Source organism: Ictalurus punctatus, chromosome 20 (genome assembly GCF_001660625.3).
Source record: "Ictalurus punctatus breed USDA103 chromosome 20, Coco_2.0, whole genome shotgun sequence".
Lineage (NCBI taxonomy): Eukaryota > Metazoa > Chordata > Actinopteri > Siluriformes > Ictaluridae > Ictalurus > Ictalurus punctatus.
Window position 1 is genome coordinate 22,847,727 of NC_030435.2, and position 20,187 is coordinate 22,867,913.

Consider the following 20,187-nt stretch of genomic DNA (forward strand, 5'->3'; position numbering starts at 1 on the left):
GCCGCGTGGCGTCTTCTCGTCATCGGGTAAGTGTGAGACGCTCACTTATGACTTCTTCAGTATGAAAAAAAAGCACGTATAAGTAACACAAAACTAGTGTAGAGTAGCGAAGTGAAGTGAGTGTGAGGAAATAAGGTGCTATAGAGACAAACGGTCCTAAAAACTCCACCGGAAAACACATTAAGCATGTTTATAGAGAAAGATTTCTCACGTCTTTGGTGATCGCGGTGCTAAATTGTTGCTTGGTGTTGTATTTTCGTTTTTTTCCCCGTGAGAAGTTAGCGGTTAGTTAGCGATCTATCGTGATGGCGATGGCGATGGCGATGGATAGGGTGACAGCAGTATTAGTAAGAAAGTTGAAGCTTTGGAAGCTGATCTCTTTGAGCAGAGCGTACAGATGAGGAGGTGAGAGAGCCGGACAGTGTAAAAGACTAAAGCGCCGCTGCATCGCTCTCTGTCTTTGGTAGAAATGATGCCAGGGCGAAATCCCACTGCACCACTGTGTGCGCGAATGTAGAACGGCATTGTGGGTAATGTAGAAAACTGTAAACTAGAGTGAAAATCCAGCATCATGTCCATGAAAGAAGTTTAAAGTACAGGAAATGTGCTCGGGATTTCATTACAGAATAAATCTCGAAGATTTAATGATAATTGTAATGAAACGGCAAGAAAGGGGGAAAATAAACCAGTGTTTGATTTGTCGCTGCAGGTTGCTGTACCTTCCTGGATGGCATGTTGATGGGGTAAGTGATGATGAATATATTTAGAACTGTCTTCAGCAGCAGCTATCAGCAGCTGTGTGCAACTATTTGTGAAACAGTGCAGAAAATGTTACTGATGTTTATAAAACCAGACTCAGGATAGACTCCGGACTGATAGTGAAGTTCTCCACGTTATCTCCATGAGATTTTCCCACCACGGCTGGGAGGCCACTTGTCGTTTTCCCACCATGTTTACCATTACAAGTGCTTTCGCAACCAGACGTAGGGCTAAAACACATTGAAACTTAGAAAGGTAGAATTTGCTAGCTACGCCAGATTCACAGTAGTAATTCTAATTTTGTCTTTCTCATCTCACTTACTTGTATATTTGTTCAGGGCGAAGTTTTGGAGCCATGCAACGGCACAGACTGCTCCACGTGCAGGTGCCAACCTACCAAAGGTGCTCGGGTACGAACCCTTTTAGTATATATTATAAAAAAGTATATCTTAAAAAAGTTTGGAAAAATAGTGCAAGCCACTGAAAAGAAAGCAAAGAGGCCTAGTAGTAGCAGTAGCAGCAGTAATAGTAGCAGTAGCAGTAGTAGTGGTATTAGCATTAGCAGTAGCAGTAGTAGAAGTAGTAGCAGTAGCAGTAGTAATAGTAGCAGTAGTAGTAGTATTAGCATTAGCATTAGCAGTAGCAGTAGTAGCAGTAGCAGTAGCAGTAGTAGTAGCAGTAGTAATAGTAGCAGTAGTAGCAGTAGCAGTAGTAATAGTAGCAGTAGCAGTAGTAGCAGCAGTAGCAGTAGTAGCAGTAGCAGTACTAGTAGTAGTAGTAGTAGCAGTAGCAGTAGTAATAGTAGCAGTAGTAGCAGTAGTAGTAGTAGTAGTAGCAGTAGTAGCAGTAGCAGTAGTAGTAGTAGTAGCAGTAGTAGCAGTAGCAGTAGTAATAGTAGCAGTAGTAGCAGTAGCAGTAGTAGTAGTAGTAGTAGCAGTAGTAGCAGTAGTAATAGTAGCAGTAGTAGTAGCAGTATCAGTACTAGTAGTAGTAGTAGTAGCAGTAGCAGTAGTAATAGTAGCAGTAGCAGCAGTAGCAGTACTAGTAGTAGTAGTAGTAGTAGTAGTAGTAGTAGTAACAGTAGTAGCAGTAGTAATAGTAGCAGTAGTAGTAGCAGTATCAGTACTAGTAGTAGTAGTAGTAGCAGTAGCAGTAGTAATAGTAGTAAATAAAGTGAAATAAGTCGATTTTTGGCCTGGCTCTATGTAAATTATAAGAGTGCTGATTTGTCCTCTGTACAGGGGGCACCAGGGCGACTGGGTGAACAGAGTATTCAGGGAGAGTACGGTCCACACGGCCCACCAGGACGACGAGGTGTGATGGGCAGAAGAGGGACTGAAGGAGAAGAAGGGCCTGATGGACCTCCAGGGGACAGAGTGAGATAGAAAGACAAAAACAAACATGTATACTGAATGTGTCATGCCCTGTGATGGATTTACTGCATGGCTAAGTTTCTGGCTTCTGTTTAGAAGTTTTACTAGCCCAGAAATAAGCCCTTCCCCCCACCAAAGCACAGCTGCTCATCGCTCTTATCTCTCTTTTTGGACAAAGTCCAATTCGAAATGCAAAGTCTGGTCGGCTGGGGCTTGCCCATATTTTCAGTGCAAAGATAACAGCAGAGCGAACGAGAAAGTTACAAATGGCTGCTTTAACTGTTGATTGATTTATTTATTTTAACAAGGGGATTACTGGTGTCCCAGGTTTTCCTGGAGCAAATGGTGTGGATGTAAGTTCTCAAAACGTACTCCAATAAGTATAACCTCATTACATCACTGGTTTTAGTGCATGATGCTCAGCGTCCCATGATTTGTGTGCATATCAGGGACATGTTGGTGACAGAGGACTTCCGGGAACACTGGGATCATGCGGCACTAAAGGGACTCAGGGGGAAAAAGGTGTCCCTGGGACACATGGGTTTGATGGAACAACTGGACAACGTGTAAGTCTTTTATACCGGTCATTTCTTTACTATATAGGAATAATTAATAAATAATTACATATTTAATTTGAAAACTGATGGGAGCATGAGACACTGTGCCTTTTCTGCTCTCAGGGACGTAAAGGACAGAAAGGCATGAAGGGGGAGCCGATCTTCGCCGATATATATCTGGTTTGTTTGCTTCAAACAATTTGACGTCAAGTCCTACCTTCCCAAAAATCCCAAAAATATGTGGCTAATATTTAGCATTACTTTCCAACAGCGAGCTCCGGGTCCAGCTGGCCTTCCTGTAAGTTGATGTTCATCCTGTCATCATAGTAAAAGTCTAAAAAAAAAAAAAAAAAACCCAAACAAACATGTATGATAAATGTAATGCTTTAAGAATTATAAAGACATGGAATGCATTACAGCATATATATACACATATGTACGTATTGTTCATTACTCTATCACTTTACCGTGCTTTTATTTTGTATTGTGGATTTCTTTAGGGATTCCCCGGCATCCTTGGTGTACCGGGAATTCCAGGCTCATATGGCCCAGAAGGCTTAAGAGTAAGATTAATGTTTCGCATTTCTTCTACAGGTGCATCTCAAAAAATGAGAATGTGGTGGAAAAGTTCGTCGTCCCCCCCCCCCCCCCCCCCCCGTAATTTAATTTAAAAATTTGAACTTTCATATATTCTAGATGCATTACACATGAAGTGAAATATTTCAAGCCTTTTTTTTTTTTTTTTTTTAATCTTCCGTGAGCTGTAAGCCGTAATCATCGAGATTAAAAAAAAAAAAAAAAAAAATAGAAATATTTCACTTTATGCGTAATCAATCTAGAAAATATGAAAGTTCCACTTTTTGAATTAAATTACCGGGGGGGATTTTCCACGAAATTCAAATTTTTTTGATGTAGCTAACAATCCCACACATTCACCGTATAATGTATATGAATACGTAATGGGCGGCTGTGGATCGGGCGGTACAGCGGGTTCTCCGCTAATCGTAGGGTTGGCGGTTCGATTCCCTGACCACGTGACTCCACATGCCGAAGTGTCCTTGGAGAAGACACTGAACCCCAAGTTGCTCCCGATGGCAAGTTAGCGCCTTGCATGGCAGCTCTGCTACCATTGGTGTGTGAGTGTGTGTATGAATGGGTGAATGGGACACAATGTAAAGCGCTTCGGATAAAAGCGCTATATAACCAATATGTGCTAGGAATTTGGATCAGACTTGATTTGGATTTATTTGGAGCTCGAGTGTAAAGTGACACCAAAATTCTCCTGTCTGACTTCATTTGATATTAGAGAGCATTGTGTAATTCAGATTTGTTGTTTTCTGTGTGTGTGTGTGTGTGGTTTTTTTTTTTCCTTTAGGATCTTACTTTGTGTTTACCATCAAACCTGTAGAATTATTTATCCGTCATTATTTGACAGTGGCATTCTTTCTGCTCTTCTTCATTAGGGCCCCCCAGGGATACAAGGATTACCGGTATGTCTGCATACAGTATAAACACACACACGTGTATTTACATATTTTACCCTGTAAACATCATACTGTTGAAGCATCCAGCAAACAACCACTCACACTGATACACACACACACACACACACACACACACACACACACACACACACACACACTGCCCACACCAAAATCGAATATTTTCCAATAACATAACCTGAGGTGTTTTATTCCTTTTTTTATTATTATTATTTCTTTATTAATTAATGAGCAGCACATCATACTTTTTATTCCCATTTAACACACCTGCTCCCCATTCACACCTGAGACCTTGTAACACTAACAAGTCACATGACACCGGGGAGGGAAAATGGCTAATTGGGCCCAATTTGGACATTTTCACTTAGGGGTGTACTCACTTTTGTTTCCAGCGGTTTAGACATTAATGGCTGTGTGTTGAGTTATTTTGAGGGGACGGCAAATTTACACTGTTACCCAAGCTGTACACTCACTATTTTACACTGTAGCGAAGTGTCATTTCTTCAGTGTTGTCACATGAAAAGATATCATCAAATATTTACAACAATGTGAGGGGTGTACTCACTTTTGTTAGACACTGTATATATAAAAAACAGATAATATGGATAAATAGTAATATTGAAGTGTTTCTTTGTTTGCAGGGCAAGTCACTTCCGGGTCCGAGAGGAGACGACGTAAGTTTTTTCAGAGAACTGTTTATTTGGTTATACCTGTTAACACAGATGTGTGATCTTCTTGTTTCCTAACGTCTCCGGATCCACCTCATGTGATCAGTGATTATAATTCAGAAGACTTTTTGTTATATAACTTTGGTTCTCCTCTCATTTTGACTGCTTCCTTCAAACATCTACAAACAAGAAGGTGTTTTTAATCACATGTTGCTCTGCCTCTTGTACTAGCATTCGGGCCTTCTATGCTACACTCTTAGGAACAGAGGTTCTTCAATTGCTTGTTTGAGGAGTTTCCATAGTGTGGAACCCTTTCTGATAGAGATACGCTGTTGTCTACAGGGACGCATTAAGGCATCCAAAGAACTCTTAAGTATTTGTTTGAATTTTGAGTTTGAAAACTGTAAAAATCAAAAATTGCAGAAAAAAAAACTTGGAGGACAAATTGCCGGTAAAAAATAGTTTTGATACTGAGTAAATATAAGGAAATTTACAGGAAGTTGAATTGAAAAAATATTTCATTACTAATATTACAAATGTATTAATAGGCTATTAACAGATTTTGCAGCCTCTAATTGTACTGACACACTGTGACCACTAGGTGGCACTACAGGGAAGAAAAGAGAAGAATTCTAGCACCGAGGTCTTCAATCTTCTCCACAAAGGGACGGTTTTCATTCCAACCGAACAGAAGCCACATCCATTTCCACTTGTTTAATCAGATCATCTTGGTCTGCAATTAGCTATCAAACCCATAGAAACCCATAGAAAACCTGTGGGGTGAACTGAAGAGGAGAGTCCACCAGCATGGACATCAAAATGTGAATGATCTGGAGAGGTTCTGTATGGAGGAACAGTCTCAGATCCCTTGCCATGTATTTCTGTGATTTTTTTTTATCAAAAGGTTAAACAATTAAAACAATTTTTCATAGCCTTCTTTGCTCATATTTACCAAGGGTGCCAATATTAATGCCAATATCACTGTAAAACCTTTTCTACAGTTACTGTGAAATTTTAACCTATTGATTAAAGTGAAAATCAATAAGAATCATTTTAGGGGAAAAAATGAAAAGGAAAAAAAAAGTACAATAACCTGGTTGCATAAGTTTGTACACCCCTAAACTAATACTTAGTTGAAGCACCTTCAGATTTTATCACAGTATTCAGTCTTTTTGGTAAGAGCCAATCAGTTTGGAGCATCTTGACTTAGCAATATTTTCCCATTATACCTTGTATAAGCATTCTAACGCTGTCAGATGGTCTGTGCATCTCCTGTAGACAGCCCTGGAGGTTTGCTTCGGCTCATTGTCATGCTGAAATGTGAAGTTCCTCTTCATCTTAAGTGTTTTGGCAGAATCCTTAAGGTCTTGTGCCAAGCTTGACTGGTATTTAGAGTTATTCATTATTCTCTCCACCCTGATTAAAGCTCCAGTTCCAGTTGAAGAAAAACAGCCCCAAAGTATGATGCTGCCACCACCATGCTTCACCGTAGGGATGGTGTTCTTCTGTTGTTTTTTTGTGCCAAACATCTCTTTTGGTATCATGCTCAAAAAGTTCAACTTTGGTCTCATCAGACCATAACACATTATTCCACATGGTTTTGGCAGACTGGATGTATTTTGTATTTATTTTGCCACCCTACTCCATAGCCCAGAGATATGAAGAAATTGGGAGATTGTTATCACACATAGGAAACAACCAGTACTTGGTGCAATTCTTTTAATGCTACTGTAGGCTTCTCAGCAGCCTTCCTGACCAGTTTTCTCCTGATCTTCTCATCAAGTTTAGAGCGACGTCCTGTTCTTAGTAGTGTCACCGTCGTGCCATATTTTCTCCACTTGTTGATTATTATCTTTACAGTGTTCCATGGTATAACCAATGCCTTGGACATTTTTTTGTAACCCTCTCCTGATTGATATTTTTCAACAATGAGATCCCATACCTGCTTTGTAAGCTCTTTGCAGTTCAATGTTACCTAGAAAATGTAAGGAAAATCCTATAGGAACAGCTGGACTGATGCACACTGATGCAGGCTGGGTAATGGGCAATAGATAACTACAAAAAAAAAAAAAAAACCCATCATCATCACCATCCAAAAACATCATCATTGAATTAAATAAAAACCCAGCTTTTTTCAACAGCATGCATACAGGAAGTCTTATAAAAAATAAAAAATAAAAACAGAGGAGGAATAAGTTACAGCTCTTTGGAATAAAACTAAATGAAATTGTTTGGTGAAAAATTCACTTAGCCCAAATGTAATCAGTGAGCCAGGACAGGTTTGGTGTCCAGCATTTACTGCTTTAGCTTTGCACTGGAGCTACGAGGAGGATCTTTCAAGCGTACAGCTAAAAGGCCTCTTCTGCTTTTCTCCTGCTCTCGGGATGTTCAATAAGCACTCGATTACCCTCAAACTCGATTTGGAGCACAGTGTGTCTCGCGTTCCGAGATGTATGAAGGTGCTGAAAAACTTTAAGAGCTTTTAAAAACCAATAAACTGATTGTGAAATCAATTCTAATTGAAACAGTCAGAGAGTGTAGAGATGCTTAAACAGATATAACCGAGAGGTTTAAAGTGATTCTCTGATACACTCCCTCGCTTTGACTGCAAAGTCCTGAACACGATACTGAAACACTTTCAGCTGTTCCTGGAAATAAAACATTATAATCATCTGAGAAAAGACTAAAGCATTAGCCATCTGACTAACTCGTACTGTTAGCTCATGCTAAGTGAATAACAGCTTGGCGACATTTTTAATGTGAACGTTAAATCTGAAAAATGACTTCAGAACTGTTTGTCTCCTCATCCATCCCTTCCTTCCTTCCTTCCTGCCTGCCTTTCTTTCTTTCTTATTTTTACTTTCATTTCATTTCATTTAAACATTTTTAAAGAGTTTGTCGTTGTCTTCATAGTTTTATTATTCTTAAAATATATATATTGTTGTGTTGTTAAGTAAAAAGCCAGAGTTGAGGTGTTATTGAGGAAAAGAAGGTCAGAGTGAGGGATAATTAGCCGTAGAGAAATCTTTAAACTAAGCTTTATTATTAATACAGTAAAAATGGCAAAGCCTTTCACCTTCAGTAATCAAGCACTAGGAATGAATCTTGAGCTTCACGGTCTCTGTTCTAACCCACAGGGAGACCCTGGAAAACCTGGTCCACCTGGTCCACCAGGTCCTCCAGTAACACCTGGACCTGACGATCTTCCTAAAGGAGAAAAGGTAAAAAGGTCTTGATTTCTTTGGCCCAAAATGACATAGCACAAAAAAAATGTAATTGTTCACTGAATAATTTTTTTATTACAGGGAGAAAAGGGAGAAAAGGGTCGCTGTGGGCCAGATGGACCAGATGTTAGTATGTAAATGCATAAGTGTGTGGGTTTTTGTATGTGTGTGTGTGTGTGTGTGTGTGTGTGTGTGTGTGTGTGTGTGTGTGTGTGTGTGTGTGTGGTCAGACTGAATGACAGCAATCACAAGCGCTTGTCCGATCTTTAGGGACCCACATCAGGCCCTCGTCTGAAAGGGGAGAAAGGAATTCTTGGGTTTCCTGGTTTCAAAGTAAGATTTTCAATAATAATAATAATAATAATAATAATAATAATAATAATAACCTAATGAATTCTCTCTTTTTCTTAAGGGTCTCCAAGGTAAAGATGGACCAGCAGGACCTCCAGGTCTACAGGTTATAAATGACATTATTTTATACTATAGTCAAATCAAGCACACAGTTTACATTATGTAGGTTTTCTGATGGAGAACATTAATCACCTATAATCAAGACAGTATTAATATTTCAACATCTCACATATAAATATAAAGTATTCATATCAGCTTGCTAATATCGTTCCTGCTCAGGGACCCAATGGAGACCCAGGTCCACCTGGTCACCGAGGTCACCCTGGTCTGAAGGTAAACCATCAACATTAATACTAAGACTCTCAGAATTGCACACATGATGTCTGATATGAACGTTTTATTGAACCTCCGTGCAGGGTGAAATGGGGGATCCAGGTTTGAAAGGTCCTCTAACTGTTCTGAACATAGAGCGAGGTGAGAAAACGTCATCACTTGACTCAATTGAATACACAGAACCTTGAAAAGTGATTTCACTATTTTTGTCTCTTATGACCCAGGGCCACCTGGTGATCCAGGGCCATGTGGACCAGCTGGGCCACCTGGGGATCATGGATTAATGGGAGATCCAGGATTCCCTGGCCATCCAGGAGAAACTTTCCCAGGTAAGTATGATGTCTCTACATCAAAGTAACAAAATCATCTAATGCTCCTCTCTCTCATTTGTCTTCATGTGTTCTTTATTATACAACTTCTTTTTCCCCTAAAGGACCTTCTGGACATCCTGGACTGCCAGGTTCTGACGGACCCAAAGGGTTCAAAGGAGACTCGGGACTGCTTATTGAATTAGAACCAGGACCTCCTGGGCCACCTGGGCTTCCTGGGCTTCCTGGGATCAAAGGAGTCCAAGGTCAACCTGGTTTACCTGTTAGATCAGGTAACATAGCTGTGAGCATTCAGAATCATTATTATATTAAGTAGTTTATCTTTGTGTTGTTGTTGTTGTTGTTTTTGCATGATCTTACAGTGTACTTTTAAGGAATTAAACCATATAGACCATATGTAAGAGGGTTTATGGGTGAGACCCCAGCAAATTATGGTGACGTCAACTTAAATTCTCTAGATCTTATGATTTCTGTTCTGATTGGCTGAAATTGGACATGCCAGCCTTGCAACATGTATAGAATTATATCGAAAACTTCCCAAGAAGTTTCTTCTGCTCATCTGACATCTTTCTGACCCTGAAACCAAAGCTCCAGGTTTACAAGTGAAGTTTTTTGTAAAGAGACATTTATTGAACATGTAAAGAAGGCTTTTCCAGTGTCAGCTCTTTGTATCAGTCAGAGGTAAAGCTGTAGTGTTCGGTTTTTCCAACATCTTCAGGACAGCGGACTGAGTGAACCTCTGGAATACAGCTTCTATAAAGTAAATGATAACAGGAACTTGTGTCACAGATGTTCCACAACATTAAATGGGCATCAACAGCTTAAAATGTACAATGTGTCATTCTTTAATTAATAAATCAATCAATCAATAGTTACTGTGGTATAAGATGAATAAAACTTCAGGATAACTTCAGTGCTGAAGGTCTCAAAGCAAGTCTCAAAAGAATGGCAGACACCTCAACTACAATGTCTGTATAGAGAATGGGCCACTCATGAAGATTGCATACCCCATCACATACCTTTCACCTTGACTGGCAGTCTTGCAAGGCAAATTTGAAAAGGTCGGTATAGACATTATATTGAGACATTATATTGAGACATTATATTGAGACTTACATGCCCCTAAAGTGTAAAAAATCAACTTGACAACAAGCAAGTGTCTGTTCCACCAAGTGGGAACCAAGAGGAGGCGCTCTTATATGTAAAAACTTTCCTATTTGCTTTAAAGTTCAGCACCTGCAGATACACTTCTGGTCATCTTTAAAAATACTACATAAGTTCTGAAAATACACTACTTATCTGTCATACACTGCTTAGCTATGATTGCTACAGTGATGGGAATAAGCAGTCTTTATATTTTGTGTTAAACTGTATTTTACAGCTAAGTGTTGTCCTTCTGGTCTGGAATCACCAGGGGAAAAAGGGGACAGAGGATTGAATGGAGTAAAAGGTGCTAAAGGGCAAAAAGGTATGTATTTGTATATAATGTATTGTATCTCATGTTTGTAATTAAATGCTTACTCCATGATTAAATGCCTTCAGGTTATCCTGGGGATAATTATTGCAATTTGGGTCGGGAAGGGCCACCTGGTCCTGCTGGTCCTCCTGGACCCCCAGGATACGATGGAGTTCCTGGGAGTGCAGGAGAGAGAGGTGATCCAGGGGCCCCTGGAGATCCAGGTCTAGCTGGTGCTATTGTAAGTAAATCATAAATGTGTCATTTGTTCTCACTATGGAGTCATACTGAAGCTTTTTTGTAAATCTGGCAGTAATTTTCAGTTCGCTTGGCCCATGAAAACATTTAATAAAAGATTGATAAATAAGGACCAACTGGTGAAACTAGTAAGTAAACAAGACCATCAATAAAGATTGCATTATGTAATGATGTGATGCTCTGCTATCATTTCAACAATGTTGATTACGAAATAAATTATATTAAGGGACGCCGAGGCCCAAGTGGTCCACAAGGTTACAAAGGTCAGAAAGGAGACGCTTATTTTTCAGCAGTAAAAGGTGAGATTTGTTTACAATCACACTTTATACTGATTGACTGCTTTAGTTTTGTCATATTGCAGCATTGTGTTGTTAGCATGTATTTTTGGACTACCTCGTAAAAGGCATAAAAGGAGATAGGGGTGATGCCGGGTTCCCTGGTCAACTAGGAGATAATGGCCAGCCAGGAGTTTCAGGACCTCAAGGTTCAGATGGAGACCCAGGACCACCAGTATGTCAACTGTTAGTCACTTGTTTGGCATTTACACTAAAAATCTGATTGTCAGCAATGATCTATTTTAATGTATGCTGTAAGAAGAATGAACTTACAGATTCACTAATAGATTATTTGTTCTTTGTGCCAGATTTCTTAATGGTTGTCTGAAAATGTTTGTTTTGTCACTCCATTTAATTCTCAAAGGATTTCTTTCTGGTAGGGAGATGGGTATCAAGGTCTGAGAGGATACAAAGGCTTCCCAGGACCCATAGGGCCTAAAGGTTACCCAGGGCTTCGAGGTCCTCCAGGCCAAGGTATTCAAGGTCCTATGGGGCTGCCAGGAGAACCAGGAAACCAAGGCCCTGATGGCCCGCCTGGATTTCCTGGACCTCCAGGTCTTCCCGGTATGATTATACGCACTTCTTTCTGAGCCAAATTCTAAATAATTTTCTCTAAAATGTGGTTTGTCCAAATTGCTTAACTAAGCAGTTTGCATTCACACATTTAGGGCCTTTATGTTGTACGGATAACTCTGGGCCCCCAGGACCAAAGGGTGACACTGGCAACCAAGGTAGAGTTCAGTTTTTCCAACATTGATATAATCGTCTATAATGTGGGCTGCTTTAGAATGTTGTGATGATGTAAAATTGCAACTTTTCTCTTGTGATAATCAGGAGCCCCTGGGCCACCAGGACCACCTGGATATGGCGGCCCTCATGGAATACCAGGCCCAAAAGGAGAACAAGGAGATAATGCCTTTGGAGGATATGGGCCTCAAGGTAAATTTTCTTATTTATTTATATTAGAAGAGATTGTATTCATAAATTTTTGCTTCACTGTTGTGTTTAAAAGCTTTACTTTTTAGGTCTTCCAGGATTGCCTGGTGATCCAGGTGATCCAGGTCCCACTGGAAGCAGCTATGTTGGCACACCAGGCTCACCTGGACCACAAGGCTCGCCAGGGCTCAAGGGGTCTCAAGGTGATGATGTCTCTGGTAGTCCTGGAATTCCTGGACAAGTTGGATTACCTGGAAGCCCTGGTCCAAAGGGTGTTCGTGGTCTATTGGGTCCTCCTGGAGTAACAGGTACACTTTGCATTTTAAACCACATTTTTAAAATGTCTTAGCATGTCTTAGAAATATTGTCGTATTGTTATGTTGACTAACCTAATGTGTCCGGTCTAGGAGAAAATGGGCCCCCAGGTCCTCGCACATGTAAAGGACAGGCTGGGGATGATGGGGACCCAGGTTCACCTGGAATACCAGGGACTACACCTGATTTTTGTGCTACTCTCCCAGGCTTACCAGGTTCAGCAGGTCCCCCAGGCCTCCTAGGACCTGAGGGTCTGCCTGGACTGCCAGGTAAGGTATTGAATACTGTTAATTGATTGAGCTTAACTTTAAGTGACTCACTGCAGGAAGCATCTTGGGGGAATTCTTTTTTCCACCTCTCCTTTCTATTCCCATGTCAGACCTATATGATTATTGAGCTATTTATTGTTGCAAAGGTATGCGCCTTTCATATCACAATAACACATCAGATTATAACCCATTTTTTCAGGCAAACATTGTTTTTTTCTGCAGGTATAAAGGGAGAAAAGGGACTGATTGGTATTCCAGGATATGGACCAAATGGTCCTTCAGGCAAACCTGGCCTACCTGGCCCTCCTGGTCCGCCTGGGCCATATGGTTCGAAAGGAGCACATGGTGAACCAGGTCTACCAGGGCTTCCTGGGGTAAAAGGTAAAATCCTATAATAATCTAAATCTTAGCTTTGTATAATCAAGTATGTCATTGCCCTCAGATTCATTAAATCCCTGTACAAACATTTGCTTAAAAGGAATTGAAGGGGAACCTGGTTTAAATGGTGCACAAGGATTTCCTGGGATGCCAGGCTTACCGGGGCCTCCAGGCAGGAAAGGAGAGAGTGGTAATCAGGGGCCAAGTGGTTTGACTGGAGACATTGGATACAAAGGATACAAAGGTACTTACTCTTACAGTTGTAAATACAGGTAGTAGTAATGTACCATTGAATTTTGGAGCTGTGTTTTATGAATAATTCCTGAATGGTGCTGGACTTAACCTTCTCAGGTATTAAGGGAAGTCAGGGGATTCCAGGCAATTTCACCATGCTGAAAGGCAACAGGGGTGTACCTGGACTCAATGGAGAATCAGGATTCCCAGGACCAAGAGGTAAAAGGGGTCTTAGGAGAATATGAGTCTGGACAACAGTTTGTTCTGTGAGTTTAAGGGGTTATTTGTGTTGGTAAAAATTTAGAAGCCCAGCCTCATTTAATTTATTTGTGAAATTTGCCAAGAAATATACTACATACAACATCATAAATCAAAGAAAGCAAAAGCAAAGAGAAGTTATTTTATCAAATTTGTATCCATCAGGACATCAAGGTCCATCTGGGTTGCCTGGTAAACCGGGTCTGGATGGATTTCATGGTGGCCATGGATTTCAGAAAGGTTTCCCTGGCTTGCCTGGAAGAAATGGCCCTCAGGGACCACCAGGTCCACGAGGGCCCAGAGGATATTCAGGTGACAGGGGATTCCCAGGATTCGCTGGAAAGCAGGTAAATCACTATTTGTCAAATGATCATAAGCTAGATGATTGTCTGGAATATGATATGCAGATGAAAAATAGATTGTAAAATAGATTATTATTTATACAGGGTGATTTAGGTTTCCCTGGACTAAATGGTCCCCCAGGCTACCAGGGGCTGCCAGGCAACAAAGGTAGGATATGTAGCTGGCTTTATTAGAGAAATGCTTGTTAAAGGTATGCTACTCCTCTGTGCTTCATTTGCTTTTCTATGTTGTCCACATTAGCTGCCCTGACTCATATTCCAGTTTTTGTTGCCTGCATTGTATGCTCCAGCCTACATCTACTTTCTGTTGCCCAGCTTCTCTATCACCGAGTTAAATGATTCAAAGTTAAATGATTTAAATGACCTTGCCATTCTTGAATAGCTTGTGCAACAAGTTAGTTCCTGTTATCACTTAAGTTATAGCAGCTATAAACGGTCATTCCCTCACCAGCCTTTCTTTTTGATATCTCTTGAAGATAATGAAATGAGATAACGCAGATTGTTATGTGACAGAGAAACCTCAATGTGTAAACAACTTGATCTGTTTTGGAAAACTTAATGTTACAGCTTTACTACTGGGTTATAATGCTCTCATGAATTAAAGTTACTTAACTGTATTAAAAAAAGGGTAAAAGTAGAAATTAGTGTGTGTGTGTGTGTGTGTTTTGTCTCAAGATGAGAATGAATATGACAAATGCAATATCAAAGAAAAGCAGTAAGAACAAGGATAAAATCTGTCTAAGATTAGACTAAACTATATACAAAATCATACATTTCTCAGATTTACAACTTTAAAAAATATCTTATTAATATATTACTTGACAACATGTTTTCCAGGTGACAAAGGAGATTCTACTGGATGTTCTGGTCCTCCTGGACCAAAGGGGGATATGGGTGATAGTGGATGCCAAGGTCAGTTATTGTTTTGTTAAATTATCATTATTAGAGACACGTGACAAATTAAAAGTCAAACTGGACATATATTTGTAAGGTTTTAAGCTACTACAAGCCATTCAAACTGCTTCAATGCCCCTTTGATGATGATCATGGAGGCAAGTTCTGTATAACACCATTCCAGATCTGGTGACTGTGAAGGGCATAGCATATGATTTACATCATTTTCATCCTAGTGCCCTCAGGCTCTGTGAATGGGGGAGTCATCTAGGAAAAGACCATGGCCACTAAAGCCTAATCAGTCAGAAGAACTTTGTGTTGATTTACAGTGATGCTTTCCTTTAAGGTTACAAGTAAACCAGTTAAATAAATGGTCACCTTAGCATAACGGTTTAAATTATTTTTCCTTTAATCTGTGAATCATCTTTAGATTTATAGTCTATAAATTATAGTCTATGTGTGGTGTGTAATCTGATTTGTTATTTATACTGTGTCTCCTCTTTTTTCTAGAATGTCCAGGTGAGTGATTTTGCGCTGAAAGAATTCATCAGGAATAAATATCAGAACTTTGTTTAAGTAGAATACAGTATATAAAGTACTATCTTCCTGTCACAGCTGAATTTGGAGATCCAGGAGACCCAGGGAATCCTGGACATCAAGGTCCACAGGGACAGCCTGGTCGTTCTGGTCCTTCTGGACCACCAGGTCCTTATGGATCTCAAGGTACTCTCCAGCCTCAATAGAGGCAATGAATTTGTCTAACTTGTTTGGATTAAACCTCAAGATGTGTTTCTTTGTGTCTATAGGAAACAGAGGTCCTCCAGGTCTTTCTGGTCCTTTGGGTCCTCCAGGCTTTCCAGGGTTTCCTGGGTTTCCTGGTCTACCAGGTCAGAAAGGTAATGATGCAGAACAAAACCTCTCAAACATCTCCAAATCCACAGGCTGTGCTCCTCTCTTGAACTCCAAGATTATTGAGGTGTTATTGTGGGGAAAAACAGTTAACAGAGGTTACTTTTTTCCCCAGGGTTTCAAGGACCACCAGGTCTCGATGGTCTAAATGGATTCCCTGGTCCAAAAGGAGAGAAAGGCTGGTGTGGTGAGAAGAATGTAGACAGTTACACATCCAGGTCATTTGTGTGGATATGTATATTTGATATTACATTCTTTAAATCACAGGTAATTATATCATTGGCCTTCCTGGGTTACAAGGTGATCCAGGAGACCAAGGCCCATCTGGTGACCCAGGAATCCCTGGAGACTTTGCATTTGGGCCCAAAGGACAGATTGGATATCCTGGAGACCAAGGTCACAAAAAGTGGTTAAAAATCACATATTGTTGTTTGAACTGAAATTACAATTTAAAACAGCTCTCTGTTTAGATTATTAGAATACCTGCATATATATAATTTTAGAATATGTGTATTGAATTTGCTGTAATTTTTAATTTTTTTTTTTACATTTTATTTTGTTCTTGATGATGATTGTACATCATGTTTTGAGGATGTGAATATTTCTTCAGGTCCCCCAGGTATTCCAGGTCTACCTGGTGCCCCAGGTGCAAGCTGTGGAACATTAATTCAAGGACTCACTGGGGACCGAGGACCAACTGGATTTCCAGGACATCCAGGACTTGCAGGTTTATACATTTTTTACTAGATTGTACATACAAAGGTGAGTCAAATGAAAACCTTAAAAGTGAGCCATAAATTAGAATTGAATGGACTCTTGGTTTGCGCTCAACAAAGCTCACACCAAGCACACTCACTTGTGTCCTGCCTCGTTCTCATGCATGTTACACTTTCCCTTTAGATATAGGTCCAAATAGTCTTTGTGAACACTGACTAATTGATCAGTCGTATCTGAAACATGCCTCTGTTTTCACAAAACTGCACTACATACACGGAACTACCTGAGAAGCCCTTAAGTCTGTAGGTCTGTGGTCTGAATACCAATGTGCACAATTTTGGTACTACCCTGAATACAGCTTTTTATTTGTAACTGCCATTTTTACCATTCATTATCTTAGGTCCCCCTGGACCTCCAGGTTTAGCTTTTTCTGGAGATCCTGGGGATAAAGGACCACCAGGACTACCAGGGCGAGATGGTGTGAGAGGTGCAGCTGGACCCCCAGGAGATACTGGCTTTCCTGGACCACCAGGATTCAAAGGTCAGGCTGTATTACCGTGTACATGCTAATGCAAAATCATACTAATGACTAGTCAAATTAGCTGAAAGTGTTGCTCTAATTTGAACTCTTCCACTAGGGCAGAAAGGACTTCCCGGTTTAATCGGTTTCACAGGATCAGAAGGTTTCAAAGGAAGTGATGGACCACCAGGGTTCAAAGGTGAAAAAGGGATCACAGGGGCCAAGGGTAAGTTTTCACAGCCATTTTAGGGTAAAAGATGCATGAAGCCTCCATGTTTAACCATTCATTGACAATTGGATAAAAGTTTATATAGTCTAGTGTAAACATTTTCACACCCTTACGACCAAATGAAGAAGACAATACATTTTAATTTACACCATAAAAAAATGATTACCCCTCAAAAGTTTGCATTTTCTTAGTTGTTATATTTGTGTGTGTCATCTTCTGGCCATTATTCCAGGTCCCAAAGGTCGTAATTGTATAGTGGTACCACCCTCTCAAAACCGCCCTCACAGTGGGCCACCTGGACGACGTGGGGCGCCAGGACCTCCAGGATTCTTAGGAATAGTTGGACGCCCTGGAAATCCAGGAGCCATTGGTAAGGTCACATGGCTTCACCTAAACCCCTTGAGATGATCACTAGGGAGTGTTGACATTACAGAGAAATGTAGCTCATGATTATGCTTTGACCTTTTTAGGTTCCAAGGGCCAGACAGGCCGTCATGGGTTGCCTGGAAGACCAGGAGCTGCAGGACTTCCAGGCCCACCTGGAGATGCTGGAGATCGTGGGCAAGATGGTTTTGTAGGGCCACAAGGTATAAAAGTAGCAGAAAGCCATCATTAAATTCCTTTAATTTTTATAGACACATTGTCTCACTCAGTGAGAGTTTTTTGACATCTATCACTCTGCTTTCCCACATTCTCATTTCTAGGCCTACCAGGGCCCCAGGGTGAGCCAGGTATCCCAGGACCAGTGAATCCAGTGGGCTCTGGCTTTCTCCTGGTGATCCACAGTCAGTCAGAAGTGGTGCCGGAGTGTCCAACAGGCATGCCTTTACTCTGGAGTGGTTATAGTCTTCTTTATTTGGAGGGCCAGGAGAAAGCTTACACACAAGACCTGGGTAAAATCACTGTCAGAACAAATCATCATATTTATATATTTATGCATTCAAAGATTTGGATTTATTACCAAGCTGTGCTGAGCTGTTTGGTGGAAAAGTGCAATACAATAGCGGCTTCTTTTACATGGATTCTGGCCTGCCAAATCACAGAGATCTCTTGAAGAGCTGACCAATATTTGTCTCAGTTTTAATGATGTATTCTTTAATAAGAGGTGCCATAGGTAAAATCGTGTAATTGTTTTCAATAAACGCTGAACATTTGATGTGTATAATTCTACGGTTAGCATTCATTTTCGCTCCCTTTCACTGTGTTTAGGCCGAGCTGGCTCTTGTCTGCGTGTTTTCAGCACCATGCCCTTCTCCTACTGTAACTCTGCCGCCTGTCACTATGCCAGTCGCAATGACAAATCCTACTGGCTGAGCACCAATAACCCATTGCCCATGATGCCCGTATCATGTGGAGAGATCTACCAATACATCAGCCGCTGCGCGGTGTGTGAAGCTCCGGCTCTAGCCGTGGCAATCCACAGCCAGAACACCAGCGTGCCCAGCTGTCCAGTCGGCTGGAGCAGTCTGTGGATTGGCTACTCGTTCCTCATGGTGAGCGTGTCCTTGCTGTTACTGCGTACTCGTATTGCTACATCTGTGAGCCTCAAATAAAAGAAAGAAATGCAGTGCTTGTGGAGGGAACTTATTTTGCCAAAGGCTTGTTGGTTGGCTTTCCCCTAATGAGGTCCAAGTGGAGTAATGTCTAATCAGGTCACCTTTAAAAGCCCTTCACTTATTTGGTTAATGGTTAAGTTCTCCTATTGTGATGGTGTAATTTGAATATAGAGTTAAATTCACATAATTACCACCATTGTTTGTATTAAATTGTTTTTTTTTCTGGTTATTCTTGGTATTTACTGTATGCCACAAGTGTTTCTTTCCCATCTTTGTATTGTAGAAGTGTAACACAATACCGCTAACTGTATCTGTATTCGGACATAAACCTGAAGCATTTGATCTAGTGTATACTGAATGTTACAATATTATTGGAGTTGATGCAAGACAAATATAATTGTGTGTATATATATATATATATATATATATATATATATATATATATATATATATATATATATATATATATATGTGTGTGTGTGTGTGTGTATTTGCTATCTCAGCACACTGGCTCGGGTGATGAAGGTGGTGGTCAGTCTCTCACCTCATCTGGAAGCTGTCTGAAGGACTTCAGGACTCAGCCGTTTGTGGAGTGCCAGGGTCCACGTGGAACGTGCCACTTTTTTGCCAATGTCTTCAGCTTCTGGCTGACCGGCGTGAGCCATGAGGAGGAGCGTGGCTTAGCACCACGGACTCACACTCTGAAGACCAATTCGCAGCAGCGAGCGTGCATCAGCCGCTGCCATGTTTGCATGAAGCAATGATGAACTGAAGTGGCCAGGTCAGCGTAGTTCATTCCCAAATGTCTTCAATTTATGATTTCTTTTAATGAGCTATATTATTAACTGTTTGACTGAACAGCATCTTTAACATGATTAAACATCTTTAGTATTCGAATCATTGTTAATTCATGAAAATTCATCTTAATACAGGTTTACTTAAAGACATTTGTGGGGGGTTTTTTTAATGTGTTTTTTTAAAAATATTCTATTATTTATTTATGTATTACTTAATACTCCGTTATTTGGACCAAATGTGAAATGTTAGAGAAAACATCAAAGTTTTGTCCATCCAGGCTTGCATTATGATTTGTTTGTTAATGATTATGAATAAACTGTTATGTGTCTTTTTAGCTCTTGTATAAGCCATCATTAAGGTTCTGAGCATGCCAGAAACATCTAGTGCAACTTGCTAGATGCTGCTAGCTACCGAGTTTGGCATTAGAAAGGTGAAAACTAAGTTTTTTTTGTTGTTGTTGTTGTTGTTTATCTATTATAATTAGAAAGCTAGCTATCAAAATGGAGTACAATTCCAGAGGTAGTTAGATAAGGTGAGCTTGGATGTTTTTAGCTAGCTAACAAACTTCCTGATATGCTAGCAAGCAAGTTATCATCATGGAAGCTTGGAATAAGTAGCAAGCTAGTGAAGTCAAGCAACTACTCAGTTGAAATGTCTGTGGTAAAAC

General features: G+C 40.4%; 1 protein-coding gene across 1 annotated transcript in view; it reads left to right on the forward strand.

Annotated features, from left to right (window-relative positions):
- LOC108280291 (collagen alpha-4(IV) chain) overlaps window positions 1-19,842 on the forward strand; it is a 20,281-nt gene extending 439 nt beyond the window's left edge. Inside the window, exons 2-48 of the mRNA XM_053673832.1 lie at window positions 1-26; window positions 710-743; window positions 1,098-1,169; window positions 2,001-2,135; window positions 2,441-2,485; window positions 2,582-2,698; window positions 2,813-2,869; window positions 2,961-2,987; window positions 3,190-3,252; window positions 4,153-4,179; window positions 4,833-4,865; window positions 7,997-8,080; window positions 8,165-8,209; window positions 8,354-8,416; window positions 8,496-8,540; window positions 8,714-8,767; window positions 8,851-8,908; window positions 8,992-9,096; window positions 9,201-9,368; window positions 10,478-10,564; window positions 10,639-10,793; window positions 11,037-11,109; window positions 11,214-11,320; window positions 11,526-11,709; window positions 11,814-11,876; window positions 11,980-12,084; window positions 12,171-12,389; window positions 12,489-12,665; window positions 12,888-13,046; window positions 13,144-13,287; window positions 13,395-13,496; window positions 13,701-13,882; window positions 13,982-14,045; window positions 14,735-14,809; window positions 15,302-15,310; window positions 15,407-15,514; window positions 15,598-15,687; window positions 15,816-15,887; window positions 15,968-16,096; window positions 16,311-16,427; window positions 16,818-16,958; window positions 17,056-17,163; window positions 17,399-17,536; window positions 17,637-17,753; window positions 17,871-18,059; window positions 18,376-18,659; window positions 19,226-19,842. The exon at window positions 1-26 is cut by the window's left edge and continues 85 nt beyond it. Coding sequence (XP_053529807.1) covers window positions 1-26; window positions 710-743; window positions 1,098-1,169; window positions 2,001-2,135; window positions 2,441-2,485; window positions 2,582-2,698; window positions 2,813-2,869; window positions 2,961-2,987; window positions 3,190-3,252; window positions 4,153-4,179; window positions 4,833-4,865; window positions 7,997-8,080; window positions 8,165-8,209; window positions 8,354-8,416; window positions 8,496-8,540; window positions 8,714-8,767; window positions 8,851-8,908; window positions 8,992-9,096; window positions 9,201-9,368; window positions 10,478-10,564; window positions 10,639-10,793; window positions 11,037-11,109; window positions 11,214-11,320; window positions 11,526-11,709; window positions 11,814-11,876; window positions 11,980-12,084; window positions 12,171-12,389; window positions 12,489-12,665; window positions 12,888-13,046; window positions 13,144-13,287; window positions 13,395-13,496; window positions 13,701-13,882; window positions 13,982-14,045; window positions 14,735-14,809; window positions 15,302-15,310; window positions 15,407-15,514; window positions 15,598-15,687; window positions 15,816-15,887; window positions 15,968-16,096; window positions 16,311-16,427; window positions 16,818-16,958; window positions 17,056-17,163; window positions 17,399-17,536; window positions 17,637-17,753; window positions 17,871-18,059; window positions 18,376-18,659; window positions 19,226-19,486 — 4,917 coding nt within the window. The 3' untranslated portion in view covers window positions 19,487-19,842. The remainder of the gene's footprint in view (window positions 27-709; window positions 744-1,097; window positions 1,170-2,000; window positions 2,136-2,440; window positions 2,486-2,581; window positions 2,699-2,812; window positions 2,870-2,960; window positions 2,988-3,189; window positions 3,253-4,152; window positions 4,180-4,832; window positions 4,866-7,996; window positions 8,081-8,164; window positions 8,210-8,353; window positions 8,417-8,495; window positions 8,541-8,713; window positions 8,768-8,850; window positions 8,909-8,991; window positions 9,097-9,200; window positions 9,369-10,477; window positions 10,565-10,638; window positions 10,794-11,036; window positions 11,110-11,213; window positions 11,321-11,525; window positions 11,710-11,813; window positions 11,877-11,979; window positions 12,085-12,170; window positions 12,390-12,488; window positions 12,666-12,887; window positions 13,047-13,143; window positions 13,288-13,394; window positions 13,497-13,700; window positions 13,883-13,981; window positions 14,046-14,734; window positions 14,810-15,301; window positions 15,311-15,406; window positions 15,515-15,597; window positions 15,688-15,815; window positions 15,888-15,967; window positions 16,097-16,310; window positions 16,428-16,817; window positions 16,959-17,055; window positions 17,164-17,398; window positions 17,537-17,636; window positions 17,754-17,870; window positions 18,060-18,375; window positions 18,660-19,225) is intronic.
- Window positions 19,843-20,187: the final 345 nt, after the last annotated feature.